Below are 22,243 nucleotides of genomic sequence, written 5' to 3' on the forward strand. Positions count from 1 at the left end.
TTTCAACAAACTAGAATGGGGGAAGGTTGGGAGAAGGGAAATTTAGATTTACAGAGTAAAAGGATGTGGCAGCATTGTGGAATCAATTTGAATAACAATACCCAGAGTGTGATAGGAAGGTGTAATGTGTATAAACATTGAGAGACAGCAACAAATAGGGTTAATGGTGAGAAAAAGTCATACAAAGGAAAAGGTAATGGCTATTTACTTGAATGCACAGAGTTAGCAGGACAAAATAAATTAGTTAATGGCACAAATAGAAGTTAATGGATATAATCTTAAAGCCAAAACAGAGGCATGGTTACAAGGAAATCAAAGCTGGGAATAAAATATTCAGGGGTATCTGACTTTATGAAAATACCAATTTAGTGATTAGAATGAGGTCAGCCAGGTGGATATCAGAGTACTAGATCCCTGATTGGGTCTGTTAACGCTGGTCCGATCAGGGAGCCCAGGCTGACAGATACGAACAGGAGTATTAGGGGTTCTGCTCACTCTAAGAGCCAGCTCTGAGCTAGCTGAGTACTATGAACTATGTATAACTAAAGGGTAACTTGGTGACACGATACTGGCCTTTCTGGAGTTATTTCAAGAGGCATGGAGAAAAGGTACGGTCAGTCTGTTAGTACAAGATGAAATAAGTATGACAGCAAGAAATGATCTTGGATTGAATGGTGCAAATTACATATGGGTGGACATAAGAAATAACAACAAGAAGAAAATACTGGTGGGAGCAGTCTATAAGCACCCTTAACAATAGCTATACTGTAGGAGTGAAAATAAATTTTTAAAAATGTTTGAAAAAAAGATCAGTAGATTAATCATAGGTAGCCACAAGGAAGATGGCACACAATGTTTCAGGACAGTTTCCACAGCACGATGCTATGGATCCAATCAGGGATATTTTGGGTCTGGTGATGCAAAATGAGGCAGGTTTAATAAATGATCCCAGATTAAAAGGTTGCCTAGAATACAATGACCATTACGTGGTAGAATTTAGCATTCAGTGAGGGAGTGAGAACTTTGAGTTGGAAATGACTATTACGAGGGGGCATAATTTTTCCCAGGGCGGAAATGACTATTTCGAGGGACATGCTTTTAAGGTGATTGGAGGAAGCTATAGGGGAGATGTTAGAGGTAAGCTCTTCACACAGAGAGTGGTGGGCTTGTGAAATGCGCTGCCAGCAGTGATAGTGGAGTAAGATACTTTAGAGACATTTAAGCAACTCTTGGGTAGGTACATGGAGGATAGTAAAATGTAGGGTATGCAGGGTAGATTGATCTTTGTAGGATAATAGACCGGCACAACATCGTAGGCTGAAGGCCCCGTACTGTGCTGTACTGTTCTGTGTTCTATGCTAAATAAGGTGACTACAGAGGAATGAGTTCAGAACTAGCTGGAATGAAATGGGGGAGGATTTTAGCAGCAAAGTAGTTGAGGAACAATGAGAAAAGAATTTGTGGCCTTCATATCCACTGAGAAGGAAGTATCTTAGGAAGCAGATAAACCAAACATTGCTCACCAGGAAAGTTAAGGATAGCATCACACTGGAGAAATGACATACAATGTGGCAAAGATTATTGGTAAGACAGAAGATTGGGAATTTTTAAAATGCTTCAAAACCTGTCCAAAAAAGATAAAGTAGACATGAAGCATCAAATTTGAAGATAGAAAACAAGGGCTTTGTTAAATAAATAAAAAGGAAGAGAGTCATCAAAGTCAACATGAGGCTGGGAAAATGACAGTAGAAAAGGAGTAATCGGCAGAGGAATTGAGTAAATACTTTACATCAATCTTTGCAGTAGGAGACACTATTTGCATTCCAGAAATACCAAATTATCAAGGGGAAGAGGAAATAAATACAATAACCAGTACTTTAAAAAATACTTGAGAGACTACTGAGGCCAAACACTGGTAAGTCCCCTGGTCCTGGTGGGATCTTATGATATTAAATGAAGTAGATACAGAGACAGTGATGCACTGATAATAATCTTGCAAGGATCCCTAGATTCTGGCAAAGTCTCAGAAGATTGGAAGACTGCTAATATGGCTACCTTATTCAAAGATGGAAGAAGACCAAACACAGGTCAACCAGTTAGCTTAACATCTGTTACTGGGGAAATGTTAGAGCCTATTGTAAAGGATGTAGGAGCAAGAGCAATTAGAAATATGTAATATAATCAAGCAGAAACATCGTGGCTTCATGAAGGTGGAAATCACGCTATACAAATTTATAAGAAGTAACAAATAGGATAGGTAATGGGATAATAGACAATGGATGTAATATATTTAGATTTCCAGAATGTATATGATGAGATGCCACAGATAAGGCTATTTAATAAGATAAGAACCCCTAGTGTTGGAGTAGTATATTAGCATGGGTAGATGTTTGGCTAAATAATAGAAGAGTTAGAGTTGGGAGAAACAGAATGGCAATCTGTAACTTATGCTGTGCCACAGGATCAGTGGAGCCACAATTTATAACATATACTAATGGCTCAGATGGGGTAAGTGAATGTAGTTTACAGATGATATAAAAATAGGTGGAGAGGAAAGTGATGAGGATGACATAACAGTTGGAAAGAGATATAGACAGGGTAAGTGAGTGGGTAAGGATTTTGGCAGATGAATAATGTGTGAAGATATGATGTTATGCAATTTTACAAAAAGAATGGAGAAGTAGAATATTATTTAAATGGAAAATCACTCCAGAAACCTGCAGGAGATTTAACTCCCTCAGAGATAGCAAGAACTGCAGATGCTGGAGTCAGAGACAACATAACGTGGAGCTGGAGGAACACAGCAGGCCAGGCAGCATCAGAGGAGCAGGAAAGTTGATGTTTCGGGTCGGGGCCCGTTATTCAGAAATGGGCAGGGGGAAGACGCCTGGGAAATACAGGAGAGGTGGGGCTGGGTAAGGTAGGTGGGATGGTGATAGGTGAATGCAGGTAGGGAGTTGTGGGGATTGGTCATTGGGATGGGTGGGGCAGATAAGTGGGAGGGAAGATGGGCAGGTTGTGTCATTTGGGGATGAGAGGGAGGGTTGGACATGGGATGAGGTTAGGGTTGGGGATATTTTAAAGCTGGTGAATTTCATGTTTAGGCCATTGGGCTGTAGGCTCCTGAGGCCTAATATGAGGTGTTGCTTCTCCAGTTTGCGTGTGGTGTCATTGTGACACTGGAGGAGGCTCAGGATGGATAAATCACCCAGGAAGTGGGAGGAAGAGTTAAAATGGATGGCGACTGGAAGGTGTTGTCATTTGTCATGTACAGAGCGCAGATCCTCTATGAAATGGTCTCCAAGTCAATGCTTGGTCTCGCCGAAGTAGGGGAGGCCACATTAGGAGCAATGGTTACAGTAAGTCCCACCTGCTGCAGAGATGTGTCATAACACATATGAGCAGGTTGATAAATAATATCTACCACTTTAACTCACATCACGTTTAGGGAGGCCAAAGGAGTTTCCTTGCCCGGACAAACTGGTACAAAATGATCGGCCTAGAAGAAGCTCCGGTGGGTGAATTAGTTTATTGTTTTGTTTTCTTGTGTGTAAGGCAATGCCACTGTGATCATGTTCTAAACACTCATCTAATTTCCTGATGATGATTTTCTGCTGCTTGATGTGTCATAACCTTCCAATGGTCAACTAGTGGAAAACAGGCTGGCCGTTTGTAGCTGAGGCCTAGGTGTTAAAATCTTTTTGACCCCATGTGATGAGCCACAGGGTGTTCCACAGCCTCTGTGCCCAATGCCCACTGGAAACATGAAAAGAGCTGCTACATTTTAGCAATTATTTTTGACTGATAAGTTGTGATTTGATAAGTTAAAAATCCAGAAGTTATGGAAACTTCATGTAAATGATCATAAATGAGTTTGATTGAGGAAGGCCAATTGATTGAGAGCTCAAGCCTATTTCCTCCCAGACACAAACTCTTCTTCACATTCTCAGCACTAATGGATTGTTTTAATTTTGCCTGAGTTTAAGTTCTGTCGAAATTTCAGTCCAGTGATCTGTGCTTGCCAAGGGAACATTTTGTTATCTTTTTACTTCATTTGTGTTTCATAGTTTGTTCATGTTATTATTATCATTATTATATATCAAATTACTGATTTTACATGAAATTGATCTTTATGCTTTTACCAATGTTGACCGGGTTCCGAACTGTACGTTAATACTGACATGAAAGGATTATTGTGTCATGTGTTTTTGTTCCCATGAGCATGTAGTAGCTGTGTGCCATTACTGGGGCTGAGATTTAATACTTGTTGTAGATTTTAGCAATGCTTTTTTTTGTTTCGTGCTGTTTTCATCCATAATTCTTCTGTCCATTCCAGGAATTCATGCCTATTTTCTTCAGTATTGAAGCTATGTCACAGCTTTCATCTCAGCCTGTGAAGGTCTAACACCTCACATACCACTGTATAATATGATATTTGCAGTTTAGTTGTTTTTTTCAATTGTATGAACCATCTCGTTGCATGTAGCTTGTCTGTCCTTTTGTTGGTAACATTTTGGAAAAAGAGTTTGCACATTCTTTCCCCATTTATTTTGTTTTGTTTTTATTACTGTCTTTTTTGAAAAGGGAAGGTCTGTGCTGAGTGCAAATGAATAATATTGGATCAAAGGTATGTGTCAGTACTTTCTAAAATGGAATGTAGCATTGTAGTGTCTGTTTTAATTGCATCATGCTCATTTTATTGAGAGGAAACCATTTCATAAGAATAATGCTCACTTCGGTTTCTGTCTTTCTTTGTCTCATCAGATCAAGGCAATGCAGAATTCTGAATTTTGTTTTGATTGTTTTGGCATTGATTGGCATGATGAAAGTTGCCTACAGTGCCATCTGTCACTAACTTAAATCTTCCATTTGGGGAGTCGCGAATTATGTTATGTGTTGTGACTTTTATGAGGACTCTGCTGTAGTTTCTAGTTGAGTGCTTTGCTGTTTTCAGTTGTGCATAGTTCCATGTTATGTTGCTGCTCAGAAGTACTTATTTGCTGTGGGGTCTATATCACTCTGTGAGCTATGAAAATGTGATCCATTTCTTGTGATTGTTGAATTACCAAGCTCCATTTTTTTCTATTTTCATCATAGATTGCATATTTTCAGTCAGACATGCTAGTTTGAAAGCCTTGACTTATTATCTCTATTTCAACTTTAATAGTAACATATTTTATTATCAGAGATTTTACATTTTGAGTCACAAGCACATGAACTCTTTCATCATTTTGAATTAATTTCTCATTGAAGTGACTGTCTGCTGAGCTCCCTCAAGCATCAATCACATGCGTAAACTTTCGTGAAGTGATTGACTTATTTTCAAGATACATCTTCTTATGTTGCTCTGTGATGATAAAGTGTGAGAAAAATGTTCTACACTAGAATGCATAAATGTGAGGAGGGATCCTGATCAGATGGGCCAATGGGCTGAGGAGTGGCAGATGGAATTTAATTGAGATAAATGTGAGGTGTTGCATTTTGGTAAGGTATATCAGGGCAGGATCTTTACACGTAATGGTAGGGTCCTGGGAGTGTTACTGAACAAAGAGACCTTGGGGTGCAGATTCATAGATCCTTGAAAGTGGAGTCACAGATAAACAGTGTAGTGAAGAAGGCGTTTGGTACATTTGCCTTTATTGGTCAGGGCATCGAGTAGGAGTTGGGAGGTCATGTTGCAGTTATACAGGACATTGGTTGGGACACTTTTGTTCAGTTCTGGTCTCCCCGCTATTGGAATAATCTTGTTAGATCTGAAAAGGTTCAAGAAAGATTTGCAAGGATGTTGCCAGGGTTGGAAGGTCTGAGCTACAGGGAAAGGCTGAATAGGCTGGGGCATCAGAGGCTGAAGGATGACCTAATAGAGGCTTATAAAATCCTGAGGGGCATGGATTGGGTGAAAAGTCAAGGTCTTTTCCCCAAGGTAGGGAAAACTGGAGGGCATAGGTTTAATGTGAGAGGGGAAGATTTAAAAGGGACCTAAGGAGCAACTTTTTCACGCAGAGGGTGGTGCATGTGTAAAACAAGCTGCCAGAGGAAGTGGTGGAGGCTGGTACAATAACAAAATCTAAAAAGGAATCTGAATGGATACATGAATAGGAAGTGATTAGAGGGATATGGGCCAAATGCTTGCAAATGGAACTAGATTAATTTAGGCTATCTGGTCAGCATGGACAAGTTGGACTAAAGGGTCGGATTTCGTGCTGTACATCTCAACGACTCAATAAACAGTTGGTGTGGGGCCTGTGCCTGCTCTGTGAAATCATTTTGGAAGAAGAGGTTTGTTGTAAAATAAGATGTGGTTTTTCATATGTAGAGTCAGTAATGAAAACAAGAATTCTGCATTTTACTGCTGTATGCTGAACAGAACTTTTCATCAACGATATGTAACTTGCATTTAAATGGGTGTTTCTCTATGATTTCACACTAATTTTATTTTCCATACAATTTGCATAGGGTTATATTGAGGCATCTTAAATGTGATTGAAATGAAGAAGGACAAATCAAGACATTTAAAATTTACATGTAAATCGGTATTGGTCAGTTTTGAATTGGATGCAAGTGGATTTGATAATATCGACCAATCAGTACAAAAACTGATATCCTAGGGTAGTGATAAAGAATCCAGGAGTTTAATTAATCTGACTTTGAGAGATATTTGGAATTTGTAGATGTTCTTTCATTTCTGGACATGCTTCACCAAATCCAAAATTGCATTTTTTTAAATTGCAAATTTTACAAATTTTGGTATTTTAATTGAACTAAATAGGCCATCTCATTTTAAATATGAATGTTAATGGATTTCACAACAGTTATCATAGTGTGAGTTTTCTAATTAGCTGCTTTTATTTTATGACATATTTGTAACCTGCTGTGTTTAGTGGTATTAGTTAACTAATAATTAATGAATAATATTTAAATATTTACAGATTTTTTTTATAAAAGTGGAATTTAAAATGCTGTAGCATTAGCTAAATACAGTTTGAAAGTGTGAGGGTCAATGATCAGTACTGACCAATTAAGGCACTGGTGGGCCCATTAACAAGTTGAGTTTGGGATCTTTGGAGTAAGAAAAGGGGAGGAAAAAAAGCGGCTGTAATCCTCTTGCCTGGGGGCTTCTGTGCATTCCCTACTGAAAAACCCATTCCTCTCACTCATTACTGTGAAGTGTTGGAATTAGAAAAATCGACACCAGAATTCTGTTGTGCTCAACATTCCACTAAAATTAGAAAGTGGAGATGAAGAATAGGAGAAAATTTGGTAAAAGAAAATAAAATTGTTTTAAAAAGTTATTTAATGCATAATAGCCTGGTGTCGTAATTTGGAATCATCTTCAAAACTGTAATCCTTAAAACTACAGCATTGGCCTGGAAAATTACAAATGTTATGCTGCAAAATGTAGTAATGAAAGTGCCTTTAAATGGAGAACTACGTAGTTCTGTGCACTTAATTTTGCTTGTCCACAAACACATTTCAACTTTTCATAAAACTAAAAAGTATAATTTATATCATTACTGCAGTTCACTTTGGTTGTTATTTTCATTAGAACAATGACTACATTTCAAAAGCACTTCATTAGCTGTAAAATGTTTTGATAATGTGGTTGTGAAAAGCTCCAATTAAGTCTCGTTTTATTTTCTAATCTCCATGATGTCTTCCTTCAACTAAGAGGGTGAGAGTGCGCAGTTTATCCATGAATAATGCAACTCTGTCTAAATCAACAGGAGGCTCTTATTACAGGGCAAGGTTTGATGTCTCCAGCGAAGATGCAGTGTTCTGCTATCTTTAGTATTTTCATGTAGCGGTTTGGTTTAGAATCCGTAAGATCAGTCTGCATTGGTTACCTTAGCTTGAATGAGGAACAGTCCCATGACTTAAACTCAGATGTTCAGACATAAAGCTGTTGTTCTCCAGCAATAATGAATTGGACACTATATAAAGTTTAGGGTGCAGAAAGGTCAAATGTAATGTCAGCGTTCAAGTTTCTGTGAATTTGCCATGGCTGCATTTTATGAAATTCAATATGACAATTCAGAAATTCATTCCTTTAAACTATGAATTTCAATGGTTTCCCAGCAATTTTAGAAGTCTATACCAAAAGAAAAGCTAAGCCTTTCAAACTTTGAAAATCCCAAATTTAGCTGCTGGTCAGCAAATTCCATAGGGGATAGTAGAAGTGCTAAAATTGGTATATGTACATACCCTAGGCAAGAGAGGGGAATATATGCCTGAATTTACTTGATTGATGAATATCCAGTAACCGCTACTGGGGGTACAGTTAGGGTGGGATCATGTTTAGTTGTTGGGCCAGATTTCTCTGAGCAGGTCAGCATGCTCGAGTTAGCAGATTTCTTGATTTGGCAGATCCACCTCGATTTCAAGTGAACCTATTTTCAATCTATGGAGGCAAGGCTGGACTAGAGTTGCACCTGCTCACCTCAGACCAGTTTTGGGGTGAGGGAGTGGACTGCAGTCAGGAGGCAGGCATTTCACATCATGGGCCCAATGGATATATGTGTAAAATCTGCACGGCTTATCAATGTTTTTAGGGGAAGCCATCAGAAATCAGTTAAATGAGGAGAAACAGAAAACATAAGATAACTGGTTGTTGAAGCTGAAAGAGATGGAACACCACCCCATCCACTACAACCTCCAGGTACCTGTCTGCAAAGTGCCTTGCCAATTTCCCTCTATCTGACATGTCTGGGGCAATTCACACTAACCGTTTAGGGCAGCTCCAGACTGACTATGCTTAATCTGGTGCACAGCTCCTGTTGGAATGGTGCCTGCACCCAGAAATCCTGTGACGTTGTGATAGTGATGAGCTATATTCAGTGCATGTTTCTCTGCTGCTGCGTACGCCTCCAGGGTCTTTCTGCAATCAGAAGTCAGTGTGGTAGCATGGTGGTCCATGCACACGGAACCTCCAATCAGTTGACAGAGAATATCGGTGGTGAGCACTCCTGCCTGTGGCAAAATAGAGGTACAATGAGCCGGTTGCCACAGGGGTGAGGTGTATAAGTAATGAGGTGAGTTTGGGAAGATCTTGTAAGAAATCTCGAGGTTAATTCCTGAACTTTGGTGACCCCAAGATACTGATGGTTTGGAATTCTGCCAATGTGATGCCAGTGCACATTAAGTGACTTTCACACTTGTTGGAGGTGGGCATCTCCTGGAAAATTGTTGAACACTCATGTGGCAATGGCTTGTCATGCACTTGCTGCTGAGGTGCTACAAATTAACCATGGCTGGTAGGAGCACTGTCTGTCTGTATTAAGACATCCTGGTAATAATGCACTTTTGTACAGATCTAGACATGGGTTCTTGGGGCTTCCCCCTTGAAGTTTCTCTTGTGGTGCTTTGCCTTTGTGCCATCTGTTTCTCCTCATCCTCCTCCACCTCCACCTCATGAGAAGACTCCTTTGTTGTCTCTCAATGTGAATGCTTTTTCACTGTACTCACTTATGCAGGAGACCATCACTGTCCCCAGTATCCTTGTATTCTGTAGTACTAGAGTCCTTTCTCAAAGACTTTGGAAGTTACTTGAATGGAATCTTTACAACTCAAAGTCTGCTCAATCAAAGTCCTCTCCTGCAGGTGGCTGGTATTGTTATGTTGTTGGGGTTTTGTCTCTGGTTGGCCAATAACAGGGCAACCACCTTTTTAGCCCAGTAGCCAGACACATGCTGTAATGAGTCTAGCTTGGAAAGGTTGTGGTCACTGTGTGGTATGTCCTTGGGTGACCACTCTTGGTACCATGTTCTATTTGCCCCTTGCATCAGTAATTGCTCCTGTCTTAGAGTTGTTTGATAGTTTACTGCTACTAATCTTCCTTTGTCTTTGCTTTAACTTGGGTTTATCTAGTGATTTGATTTACAAGATACACCATCAAAGAATACTTACAGAAGAAGCACCCTTCTCAGATAACAAGAAAGTTTATTGAATGATAGCAATAAGTATAACTACTTTTGAACAGGCATCTTTTGAGAATGGTACAGATACAGCTGGTTCCTCCAAAAGTTAGAGTAGAACTCTTTGTCTCCACACCTGCCTGACTATTCTTGGCATCAGTGGAATGATTGGAGCTGTAGTAGCACGAACATTAAACTCTTCAGAACCATCAACTCATATAAGAGTGTGACTGCCTCAGAATGAAAGAGGGCAGGACAGACTCTGGGTGTAAACCACATAGGAGCATGAGGACCTTCTTATATTTACAAGCAACCTGCATGTTAGTAGAATGGAATGATTCTTTGTTGTGGATCCCTTAGGTTTCTGTGATAGTGACATGTTTCAATATATTGTACCTTGAATTTATGGGAACTCAGACATGGAGGCAAACCTTGTTGTTCTCTGGCCTGCAAAGCCATGTTCCTTGAGGTCAGTTATCAACTTCAATTTCAAAAAGAATGCTTTAGAGTTCAAGTGCTTAGTTTTCCCAATAGTACACAAGACTTACACATATTGATGATGTCTTCAGAAGTGTTCATGCTTTAAGTCATGAGTTAGGCCATTGGACAACAAGAAATTGGGTCAAGGTAAACTCTACATTGTTTTCAAAAGATTTAGGAGATTTGAGTTTCATTTGTGCAACTCATGACATACCCTTTTCTTCACCATCAACGATGGTGTCCTCCAGAAATAGGTGTGGGCCTTCCAAATCCAAATCATGTTTGCCATTTTTCAAGTTCTATTGAGTTTCAACTTCACAGAATTGAGCCCGACACCACCCAGTTCCTGCATTCCCTCTCCTTTGCCTTCTCCAGTTGTACTTCAGTGAAGCCAGCAAAATGTTGACTCGGTAAAGAGGAGAAATTGGTTTAAAAAAAGACAAGATTTATTAAACTATAATGGAAGAAAATAAAAAGTGTTTGAGTTCTCACTGGGTTAACTGTCTTGTGTGATTTACTGTAATGTATTACTATAACCTGTAATTACAAATTCATAATAGATAATGTTATAATGAAGAAGATTTGTATAATCAATCTTTATTGCCAGGAACTATCCAAATTTTAGGATGCATAGTTTAAATTGCATTGAATCATTCAGAGTTTCCTTACAAATGTTTGCTGAGAAATGCTTCTCTTTTAATGTAACATTATTTTAAATATAAGATGTGTACATATTTGTGTTTCTGAAGTTTTTGCAGGGCTTTTTAAACCAACATAGGGATAGATCTGAAATGGTAAATGTTAGCCATCTAATTACGTTACTAAATTTTTTTCTCATTGTGTGGAAAATTCCAAACAATGCTATTCAACGTGTATTTCAATGTAATGAATTTACCTGTGATTAGTGAAATATGTACTGGATGGTCACCTAAAAGTTGGACACTCGGTGCTACTTATATAGGTTCATGCTCTGATTGTTGCTGACACTCAAAGTCACTAACCAGCATATGTGGCAAGTTTGATCAGTTTGTAGCCAGGCTGCTAAGTGAGAAAACTGACACTGTTCATCACATCTTAGGACCCGAGCATTATGCTGGCAATATGACAGAACTGTCCTAATGTTTGCAGCCCATATGTTCATCTTCCCAATTGCATGGAGGGATAGGGCTATGAAGTGTGGATGTGAACAGATTTTTTATGTTGAATTCATATAGCATTTTTTTTGTTGGAATAATATTAGATCTTCAGAATAGTATGCCAGCTATGTGGGATTTGATCTGAAGCAGGAGCTGTAGATAGATTAATGCATAACACATAGTTGTGTTAAACTTAGCATTCAGTCTTTTTTTCTCAAACTAGGATTACCTAGTTTAGTTTTAGCATTCTCTAATGCATAGCACATTACCAATTAAATCATAACTCTTTGAACCTTATTTAATGCTGTATATTGTGCGACAGAATAAACTTCATTGAGATGCTGCATATTTGTGGGCCACTGTTATTTTAAACTTCAAAACATCCACAATGTTGATTTTAGCAGGCAGAAAATAAAATGTTCTTGTTCAGTATCGCAACCCTCTGGGCTAATATGTAAGCTTAATTTGTTGGTCTATTTTTTTGCTGAAATGTTTTCAGCTGCTTAATGACCCTGAACAGAGGTTTATCATAATATCAGCTGTCTAGTGCACTAGCAAGATTTGCAGCGTTTAATATGTCATGGGTCTTTTTTAAAGTGGACCAAACTATTTAGAGCAAGGACATGTAAGGACTTGGACACATGCAGCAGTTCTGTGGAATTTTGACATTACTACCAAAGTGGTGCTTGTGTAAATATTTCACCTGAAGGTGGTCTGCCTGACAGTATTCAAATGGCTGTGAATTGAAAAAGTGTAAGATGCACTATGGTCTTTTAACTTTCTGTGTAGCAGCTGTGTCCATACGTATGTGAGATGTTTATATCACAGAAATTATGATGCCCTCTGTTTAAAAATAAGTGTGAAGTTCCAGATAATTTTCTTTTATACCCATTGAAATGTGGCTAGCTGTTTGTAAAGGAAAAAAATGTTTGTGTATTATCAAACATTTGTGATCTTAGCTGTTACAACTCATTGGGATATTACATTGGAAATCAAACCCCATTTTTCTAACAGTCGTCACAAACGTTAAACATTTTGTAAAGTTCTCCATCTTACCTGACTTCCAAGTGAAGGTTGATAGAAAGCATGGATCAGTTTTCTGTATTCATCAAGAATAACCATTTATTATTCGTAAATAGACTCTTGATACAGGTAAACACTTATAAACCATTGGCAAATAACACTACAAATTAAAATTCTAATAGCCTTTTAAACTCCCTCCTATGCATATAGATAGACAAACAGACAGCGTAAACTGTAATGGAAAGAGGGGAAAAATTGCAAAGACAGTTCAGTAGCCTTTGTTTCCAGGTTCTGTTGTTGAGTCAATCCTTTTGCCTCTTCCACTGTCTAGCACTTTGCTTCAGTCATCTTACTCTTGTTGCTTCCATGGGATGTTAAGAGACACAAGGTGGTTGGTTCCCTTACAAACGGTCTTTGATTTATCAGTTGAAAGTCACAGCTAGCAACAACTGTTGTAGGAAATATACATGGTTTTCCTCAGGTTTACATTGCGGCTTGGCTGCTGAGACTATAGAAACTGTTCCTGTGCAGGGGAGTATCTAAACACTTCTCTCTTAGTGTAAGTTGTTCCCAGCTCCAAATTGTTGAGTTCCCTGAGAACTAATCACGTACTTGTTGGTGGACAAAAAGCTCTTTCTCATTGGTAACTGCTAACTGGTCCACATATCATCAACTTCCTGTGGGCAGCAGAAGCTGCATCTATGCACTTCCTCAGTTTCAATTCATCTGCAACTCAAACCTCAGTTAACTGATTGTTCAAATAACTGCCTATGCAATGCCTGCCATAGGAATCAGCTACATGCTTTTAAAAACTGCAACCAGTCTTTCAAAGTGATTTTACAAAAGCTCTTTCTCATTTTTGTCCGAAGATTTTAAAAAAAACAGAAAACAAAACTACATGGTTCTTACAATATCGATACATTTCATGTTAAATTTAAAATAACATTTTGAAGTTTAATTGCAAATACCCATTTTATGATTATAATCATGTGTTACTGGAGCCAATGATAAATCTTTAAAATATATTAGTTAACCAAAACAAAACTCTCTAATTTTTAGTGAGAAACCTAACTTCATTATAGAAATTCAGTTGTTCTGAATGAGACAACAAGACAACAACAATTCAGTCACTTCTCTTTTTAGTATTTTACATATGTTGTATGATGCTGAAATAAATAATATAACCTTAAGGTGCAGAATTAGTAAGAAGTGAAAGTATCAGACCATTTTTGCTAAGCATAATAAACTGGTATACAATTGGATAAAGTAGATGCAAAAATAGAGAATCATTCAGTGTGGCTCATCGGTTATTCAGAATTGCAAATGTTAATAATCAAGAGAATAATAAGGAGGAAATCAAATGTTAAACTTGAATTTACAGAAGCATAATTGAATATTTTTTGTTTGATGGTTTGAAATTAAGGCCTGGCTGTTTTATCTGTGCTTTGTGAAATTAATATAAAAGCGGTTCATTGTTCTATATTGTTAGAATCCAGAAATGGAGCTGTGAAACCTGTATAATGTTAGATTGAAACTTTTATTATTGAAATAAAAATGCAATTTTGTGGAGTAACAATGTTTCTCCGTTATGTTAAGCTGCTATAATTATTTAACACAAACCTTTTGTTTTCAACGTTAGGAATGGAGGAAGCAAGTTTGTGCCTTGGTGTATCTTCAGCAGTGCCTGAAGCTGATGTCCCACTCAGCAAACCAGTATTGAACGGCCAGTATCCAATAACCCAGAAGCTGCATCAGTTGACAACTCAACTGGGACATGCCTTTCCAGAACTCCAGGCCAGACAGACCCCTGAGGACAAAGCAGCAATATCATTCGATGAAAAGCATCATGTGACTGCAGCCAACCAGCCAATTAACAGCCAAATGACCATGCCGGCAAATCAGCTGCATGCTGACATTGACAGTAACTTGGGTCTGAATGGGAGAGTTGACTTACAGCATTTCTTAAATGGACAGAACCTTGGCATAATTTCACAGATAAATGGCACAGAAGATGATGCAAAAAAATCCAGAAAGTACCCATGCCCCATTTGTGGTAAGCGCTTTCGTTTTAACAGCATTTTGTCACTCCACATGCGCACTCACACCGGAGAAAAACCATTCAAATGTCCTTACTGTGATCACAGAGCAGCTCAGAAAGGTAACTTGAAGATTCATCTTCGGACTCACAAACTTGGGAATCTTGGAAAAGGTCGTGGGAGGGTCAGAGAAGAAAACAGGCTGCTGCATGAGCTAGAAGAAAGGGCTATCCTGAGGGATAAACAAATGAAAAGTGGCTTAGGCCAGCCAAGAGCTGATGGGAAGCAGCATCAAGCTGTTGTTAACCCCAGCAACTTGCCTTTACCAGCCAGTCAGAGTGGTTCTGATGTTTCTAATACAATATGTATTACCAAGCCTACAGGTGCACAGGAAGAACCAGCGGCTGCTATTGTGGGATTCAGGTGCACATTTTGCAAGGGGAAGTTTAAGAAACGTGAGGAGTTAGACCGCCATATTCGGATACTCCACAAACCTTACAAGTGCACCCTTTGTGAATTTGCTGCTTCTCAAGAGGAAGACCTGATCAGCCATGTGGAGAAAGCACACATAACTGCTGAATCAGTGCCAGGTCAAGGGTCGAGTGGAAATGGAGAACAACCCAGTAATGAATTCCGCTGTGAAGTCTGTGGTCAGATCTTTAGCCAGGCCTGGTTCCTGAAAGGTCACATGAGAAAGCACAAGGATTCTTTTGAACATAGCTGTCAGATTTGTGGACGACGATTCAAGGAGCCCTGGTTTCTCAAAAACCACATGAAGGTGCATCTTAACAAATTAGCTGTAAAGAACACAACTCAGAGCGATCCAGAGGTGCCTGTGACTCTAAATAATATGGTGCAAGATTCCCACTCCAATGTCTATTCAGCGTACGTGTCTTGTTTACAGAGTGGTTTTTTATCGCCTGATAAACTGAGCTTGAATGAACAAAGCCAACTTCATTATAATAAAGCAGAAATTGCACGGAAGGAAAAAGAAATGCTTGGAAAGCTATTAGTACCTGTGAGTAGCACAACCCGTGGTATGGTGGAAGGAGAAAAACGTTCCTTATTGGGATGTCTGTCACTGGCACCTCCTTTAAAGGCTAGCTGCATGGAGCGTTTGCAGGCAGTAGCCCGGGTGGCAGAGTTTGATCCAGTAAACAGCTACCAGGCCTGGCAGCTGGTGACAAGAGGAATGGCAATGGAGCAGGCAGTGCTGCCAAAGAAGCACCTGCACCCTGGTCAGGAAGAAAATCTGACCACTGCCGGTGTCAATTTTGATAAGGAGAAAGGAGAATTTATTTCTGCGTCTGGAGAAAAATCAAAGCAGAAACTAGATGGTGACCTGATTCAAAGCACCAGAAGAAGTAACCTGAATGAAGTTCTGGGTAAAGATGATTTAATGGGAAGCAGAGAATTTATGTCACAAGGAATGAATCAAGGTCTGGAATATAAAATTTCTGGATTAGGACAGAACCATGGAAATGTGAAAGAAAAACCAACTGAATGCCCAGACTGTGGCAGAGTATTTCGAACCTATCATCAAGTTGTTGTGCATTCCAGGGTGCATAAGAAGGCAAGGAAACCCGGAGATGAAGCTGTCCAGGTTGCTTTGGATGAGCGACGTGGATCTGGAAGTGACCAAGATTCGCAATCAGTTAGCAGGTCAACTACACCAGGATCATCCAACATAACTGAGGATAACACAACTGCAGGTGGCTTCTCCATAACTGGAAATACACAAGAAGATAGTCCAAACCCATCTTCTCCTTCTTCGTCAGGTAACATAAATATGCTATTCCTCATTACAGTTTTCATGTTACCTTTAATATGCATCAAAAATATTGAGCTGAAAGAAGTTTCTCCTATAATTGTCACTCAACAGCTGTGATGAAATGTATGTCCTGAAAGTCGAAAGCTTAATGTTTTCTCACTGACAATGTTGTTATGATTATCAAAATTTATCAACCGCTGGCACATTGTCAGTGGATATAGCCATTTTAAAATTGATTTTAAACACTTCTTCACTTGCCTGGGCCTACCTGCAAGTGAATTGTCTCCTTTGGTTAGCCCGTTTACTTCTGGTCCATGCCCATTCTCTTGCAATTTGAAATAAATGCACTGATTGCCAATTATCTCACACATGGGGGAGTTGAATTTCTTGAAGAATATTATGAGGTATGTGTGTGTTTCTCCTGAGTACAATAAATGTTAAGATTTCTATTTGGCTTCAGAGATATTTGACTTTTGAATATTTATGACAAGCAACATTTATAATTCATAATATAGATTTTTGTATATTTTCTTTTACCTATATCTATTGTGATTACAATTTTAAAATAGACAATTCAAATGGAAGATATATTTTCACTCAATATCTTGGTGTAAATCAGCCACCAAACCAAATCAGAAGTATTTTTATGTATATGCTGCAAAATACGTAGAGACTGACAGAGGGACTTGCTGGGGTGAATGTGATGAATACACTACAGCTTTTCATTTAACTGTGTAATTTTTATGTTGCTGTTTCTTTCCTAAATAAGTCATGTGTAATCATGAATGAAGAGGTTTGTAATTGCAATGGAAGGTAAAGTGTGGGAACATTGCAGTGTTTACCACTGTACCACAATGTTCTGGGCAAATTGAACATTAGGACATTCCATCATTTGCATTATGAAATCAAAGTTACTGGGGATAAAATTGGTCTTCAGTAAAGGCAGAAAAGAGATGATGGAGAATGACCCAAACATTTTATACTAAGCACAAATATCTTTTCTGTTGACTTCATTGAAAAGGAAGCCAGGTAAGGTGTGAGATAAACCATTGATCTGCTTTCACTCATTCTCCATTCTGGTCAAAGGACAACTTCACCCCAAAATTTGTACTTTAAAAAGCACTGTGGATATAAAAAAAGAAACCGACAGCGAACCTCAACAAGTCTGATTGCATCCCTGGAGACAGAAACAAAGTTTATGGTTTGAATCTAATATGACTCTTCAAAAATTATCGCCAAGGAAGAGTCACTGGATGTTGAAATATTAACTGTTTCTCTTTCCACAGATGGTGCCAGACTCTCTGAGTTTCAGTAACACTTTCTGTTTTTATTTTGATTTAAATATTTTCTTATCCACACATCTAATAACCTTCTACTCCCATGCTTCCATTTTCATTGTGTGGTGTGAAGCATGGTGTGAGATAGTCTGCTTTGTCAAACTTTCTCTATTCACCATCCATGTTACCCTATAATTGACTGGAAGGAGGTGTTGCTCCCTGTGCTGTCTATTTCCCCTCTTGTTCTTTCATTGTAATCTTGTTTGTTGTTCTATGCTCATGTTGTCTGAATAATGAAAGAAACCACTTTGCATTTTTGGAATTTGGGGTAAGTTGTAAATGTAATTAGAGATTTTTTTTCTGTTACCAAGACTGCATTCTATTCAGGGTGATAGCTATAGTAGCATTGATAAGAAGAATTTCGTTGATGACAGCATTGGCGGTGGTAAATATAATCAACAGGTCTCATTGAAAATATTGTACAGAGACTTTCCAGCCAAAAAAAATGTCATTTCAACCCAAGAGACCTAATTAGGACGTTACAGATTGCTCTAATCATAATATAAAGAAAACATTACATGAGCAAAGAGGAGGTAATAGTAGGGTAACAATATGTGTGAGCTGAATACATCACTTTGTTCAATCTTCCTTGTACAGTGTTTTCATTGTTGGATTAATACATTATTAATTTAAAGAAAAACTTAAGGAAATTGTTAGAACAGTTAAATCCACATTGCACATTCCAGAGATTCCTACAATACTTAAAACCGATTTTTTAAATATCCATGAAATATACTGGCCAGTTCCTGTTGAAGTGAACTAATTTGCAACTTAACATTTGCAAGTCAGTTTTAAAGATCTAACGAAAGGAAGGTGTAGCACAGAAAATGGATAAACAGTACTAAACAATATGGAATATCTTACTAAACACAGTTGGTAGGATTAATATTGGCTTGTATTTCTGAAACAATATCTTTTATATCATTTATTCCTTTTCCAAGTACAAAATGATCATAGTGTAAAACTGATCAAAGTGGCTGTCTACTACAGCATTTGCCTACTTTCACACTTGTTTTAAGCACTCATTCATTTATGCTGTAGCTTCTAAAAATGTAGTGATTTAAGTTGGATTTCTTTTAAGTGTTTATTAAACCCTTAAAATTAACAAGGCGAGACTGAATTTTCTACTACCTTTTTCACAGAATAAAAAATAGCACTTAATGTGCTGTGATGAGATGAGGTCATGAAATCAGCACAAAATATTGATATCATGGCATTCCCTTAGAACATGAGGAGAGAAATCAAAAAAAAGTTTACATTATTATTGGAAGCTGACTTTCCTCTTTTTTGTTTTTTTCTAATAAAATCTTTAAAATGGGCAGTAAACAACCCAGCAGCTTGAAAGGATTAAAGGTAATGAGGTGAATTTTCTTGAATCATTATGAACATAAACGATTACTGTTAGAATTGTTTGACTAGGTAGCACTTCAACAGTACACTAAGCTAAGAACAACTGAAATGCTTTAGTAGCAGCAATATTTGGAAAATATGATGGGAAAATATGTAATCAATGGGTTATATACAAAGCGAAACCTGTACTAAGAGATTTGGAAAAAGAATATTCATTCAAAGCTTTGATGCCATAGCAAATAATTTCAACTACATTTTGTGCGACTGTAAAATTGTTAAATACACTACTCAATTTGCGGCCAATTGTTTTTGTTGTTATTGAGTGAATTTTTTAGTAGATCCATGAAGTAAATGCTTCATCTCTTCAACTCTGTTAATATATTAATTTTTACTATTTTATGTTTCCAAATTTGGGGAATACCCCTTACATGTAGAATAAACGTTGCATTTACCACTTAACATTTTGAATTTAATAAAACTTAAAGTCATTTTAAAACATTTGTGTTACATTGCTATTAAGCTTAGGATCAAATAAAATGAAAAATATATAAAACATACAAAGAAAAACAATTAGCACACAATGTAATGGTTTGTGTTGAGAATCCTGAGTCAAGTATTTGTTAAGTACATGGCCTTGATTGAACACAAATGGGGTAAATGTTGTACGAAAACAGTCATGACTAAAATCGGTGAATGCAACTAACAGAAACAATGCAGGAGCCAACCATTTGTTCTCTGGGTGGGAAAGGTATGTAATGTGATGAGTGTGTGAAATGACACCAATAAGCGAGAGAACACTTGTGCTGCAATTTTTCAATTCAGAAACATAGCTCTTGTAACAAAGTCCCGTGAGATAGGACATTTCATACAGGTTGCAAGAAAAATGTGGAATTCCTCAGACAAATAAATTTATAAGTGGTATATCAATTAACTAATCATTGCACTTATTACATATTTTAGTGACATTTTAATTCAAAAATGCTTATTGCTCAATCTAGGTTACACCATGATGATAAAGTGTGAAGCTGGATGAACACAGCAGGCCAAGCAGCATCTCAGGAGCACAAAAGCTGACATTTCGGGCCAAGACCCTTCATCCTCTCTGAAACATCCGAAACGCCAGCTTTGTGCTCCTGAGATGCTGCTTGGCCTGCTGTGTTCATCCAGCTTCACACTTTATTATCTTAGATTCTCCAGCATCTGCAGTTCCCATTATCTCTAGGTTACACCATGTTGATTTTACAGGTGTCAGCATTAATACCCGTTTGTTTAACTCAAAAGGATAATAATTTGAATGTTTTGACTATTGGGTGGGAGATGCAATGTGATCGTCAAAAGGAGGGACAGCTAAAATTTCTACTCTTGCTTGCTAACCTTTCTTGCAAGCAATATGTGTGAATTTTGAAGAAGAATGTAAAAGGCTCACAATTAGATATTTGAAAGAAAAGAGAAATAAAATCATATAGGAAAATTGTTTATTTGTTTGGTATATTCACTTACTTCTTCACTTTGGGCAACGATGAGGAATTGTTTGAAGGATTAACAAGTGATTATCAATTTATGGAACCTTCTCATAAGTAGTCATTACGTGGTCAACAAGTCCTACAATGGATCATGAACTCTGAGCTGCTGGCTCAGAGGCAAGGGCACTACCTGGGGCAGAGCAACTTCTTCAGGAATACAGATGGGACATGGGATGAGAATTACTGCTTGAAATATTAACAGGTGAGGAAGGAGCCTGTTTCCCTGTTGTAATTTCTGTGCAGTATAATTTCTGTAATGTTACCCTTCATGGACGAATAACTGCAAACATTGAATTAATGCAAATTAAAATGCACACTGTTGAGTGGGGCAAGAGTGGGTATGCTTCCAATGATATTACAGTCATTTCACAAAACATGCATTATTTTTATAAGATGAATACAGTTATAAAATATTTATACTTTTAAAGTGAAGGGTACTTAAATCTTCTAATCATCTGAATAACATCCATGCTGATTGGTTTGGGGATTCAAAAATCTACATGTGATTTATTGCACCAGAATAAATCTCAAGGCCTAATGATCCATTCAGGCAACTTTCATGCTTTCTCATAACTTTGATTTTCTTAATGTTCAAGTTAAGTCTGTATGGAGTTAAAAAAGTCATTGTTTGTTAACATTTTTCCTGCAAGTTTTCTGACTTGAACAATAGTTTACCATTTAATACATTTTTGAAATAATAGAAATATTCAGTTCAAGACTTAATTTTACATCGCAATAAAAGAAACATTACAAATATTACTGATTGAAGCAGCTTACCCGAGGGTCATGACAAAGGTCCTTGAAACAAGTCAGTCTTTAACAAATATAGAAATTTGGGTTGCACCAGACCAGTGCCTATTGTAATAATTGGATAATACTTCAGAAAGCCACCAAGTGTTGTTGTTTTGCTTTATGATAAACTTAATACTTACTAAAAAGCCTATTACAGGAATTAATAGCAATAATGCATTTTAGTAATAAAAGTAATTATCAGTTAAGGGATCAGTTATCTAGGTGGCTACGGTGTAATTCAGAATAAAGTGAACAGGGTTGTAAAGAAAGCGAATGGTGGGGTGGCTTTCATTGGCAGGGGAATTGAGTTTAAGAGCTGTGAGGTTATGCTGCAGCTCTATAAAACTGTGCTTAGACCACACTTGGAATATTGTGTTCAGTTCTGGTCAGCTCATTATAGGAAGGATGTGGAAGCTTTTAGAGATGGTGCAGAGAAGATTTTCGAGGATGCTGCCTGGACTGAAGGGCAGGTCTTATGTGGAATGGTTGAGGGAGCTAGGGCTTTTTCATTGGAGTGAAGAAAGATGGGAGGTGAATTGATAGAGGTGTACAAGATGATGAGAGGCATAGATGTAGTGGAGAGTCAGAGACATTTTTCCAGGGAGGAAATGACTTATGAGGGGACATAATTTTAAGGTGATTGGAGGAAGGTATAGAAGAGATGTCAAAGGTAGGTTCTTCACACAGAGAGTGGTGGGCATGTGATAGATGTTAGTGGAGTCAGATACTTTAGAGACTTTTAAGCAACTCTTGGATGGGCACATAGAAGATAGTAAAATGTAAGGTATGCAGGGTAGATTGATCTTAGTAGGATAATAGTTTGGCACAGCATAGTGGACCGAAGTGCCTGTACTGTTCTATGTTCTCTGTAGCAGAGTTTGGAT

General features: G+C 37.9%; 1 protein-coding gene across 10 annotated transcripts in view; it reads left to right on the forward strand.

The window, feature by feature from the left end:
* znf536 (zinc finger protein 536) overlaps positions 1 to 22,243 on the forward strand; it is a 567,201-nt gene that overhangs the window by 226,725 nt on the left and 318,233 nt on the right. For all 10 annotated transcript variants that reach the window (XM_048546813.2, XM_048546812.2, XM_059651688.1 and 7 more), the window contains one exon: positions 14,190 to 16,364. In XM_048546813.2, coding sequence (XP_048402770.1) covers positions 14,192 to 16,364 — 2,173 coding nt within the window. In that variant the 5' untranslated portion in view covers positions 14,190 to 14,191. The remainder of the gene's footprint in view (positions 1 to 14,189; positions 16,365 to 22,243) is intronic.

Source organism: Stegostoma tigrinum, chromosome 16 (genome assembly GCF_030684315.1).
Source record: "Stegostoma tigrinum isolate sSteTig4 chromosome 16, sSteTig4.hap1, whole genome shotgun sequence".
Taxonomy (NCBI): domain Eukaryota; kingdom Metazoa; phylum Chordata; class Chondrichthyes; order Orectolobiformes; family Stegostomatidae; genus Stegostoma; species Stegostoma tigrinum.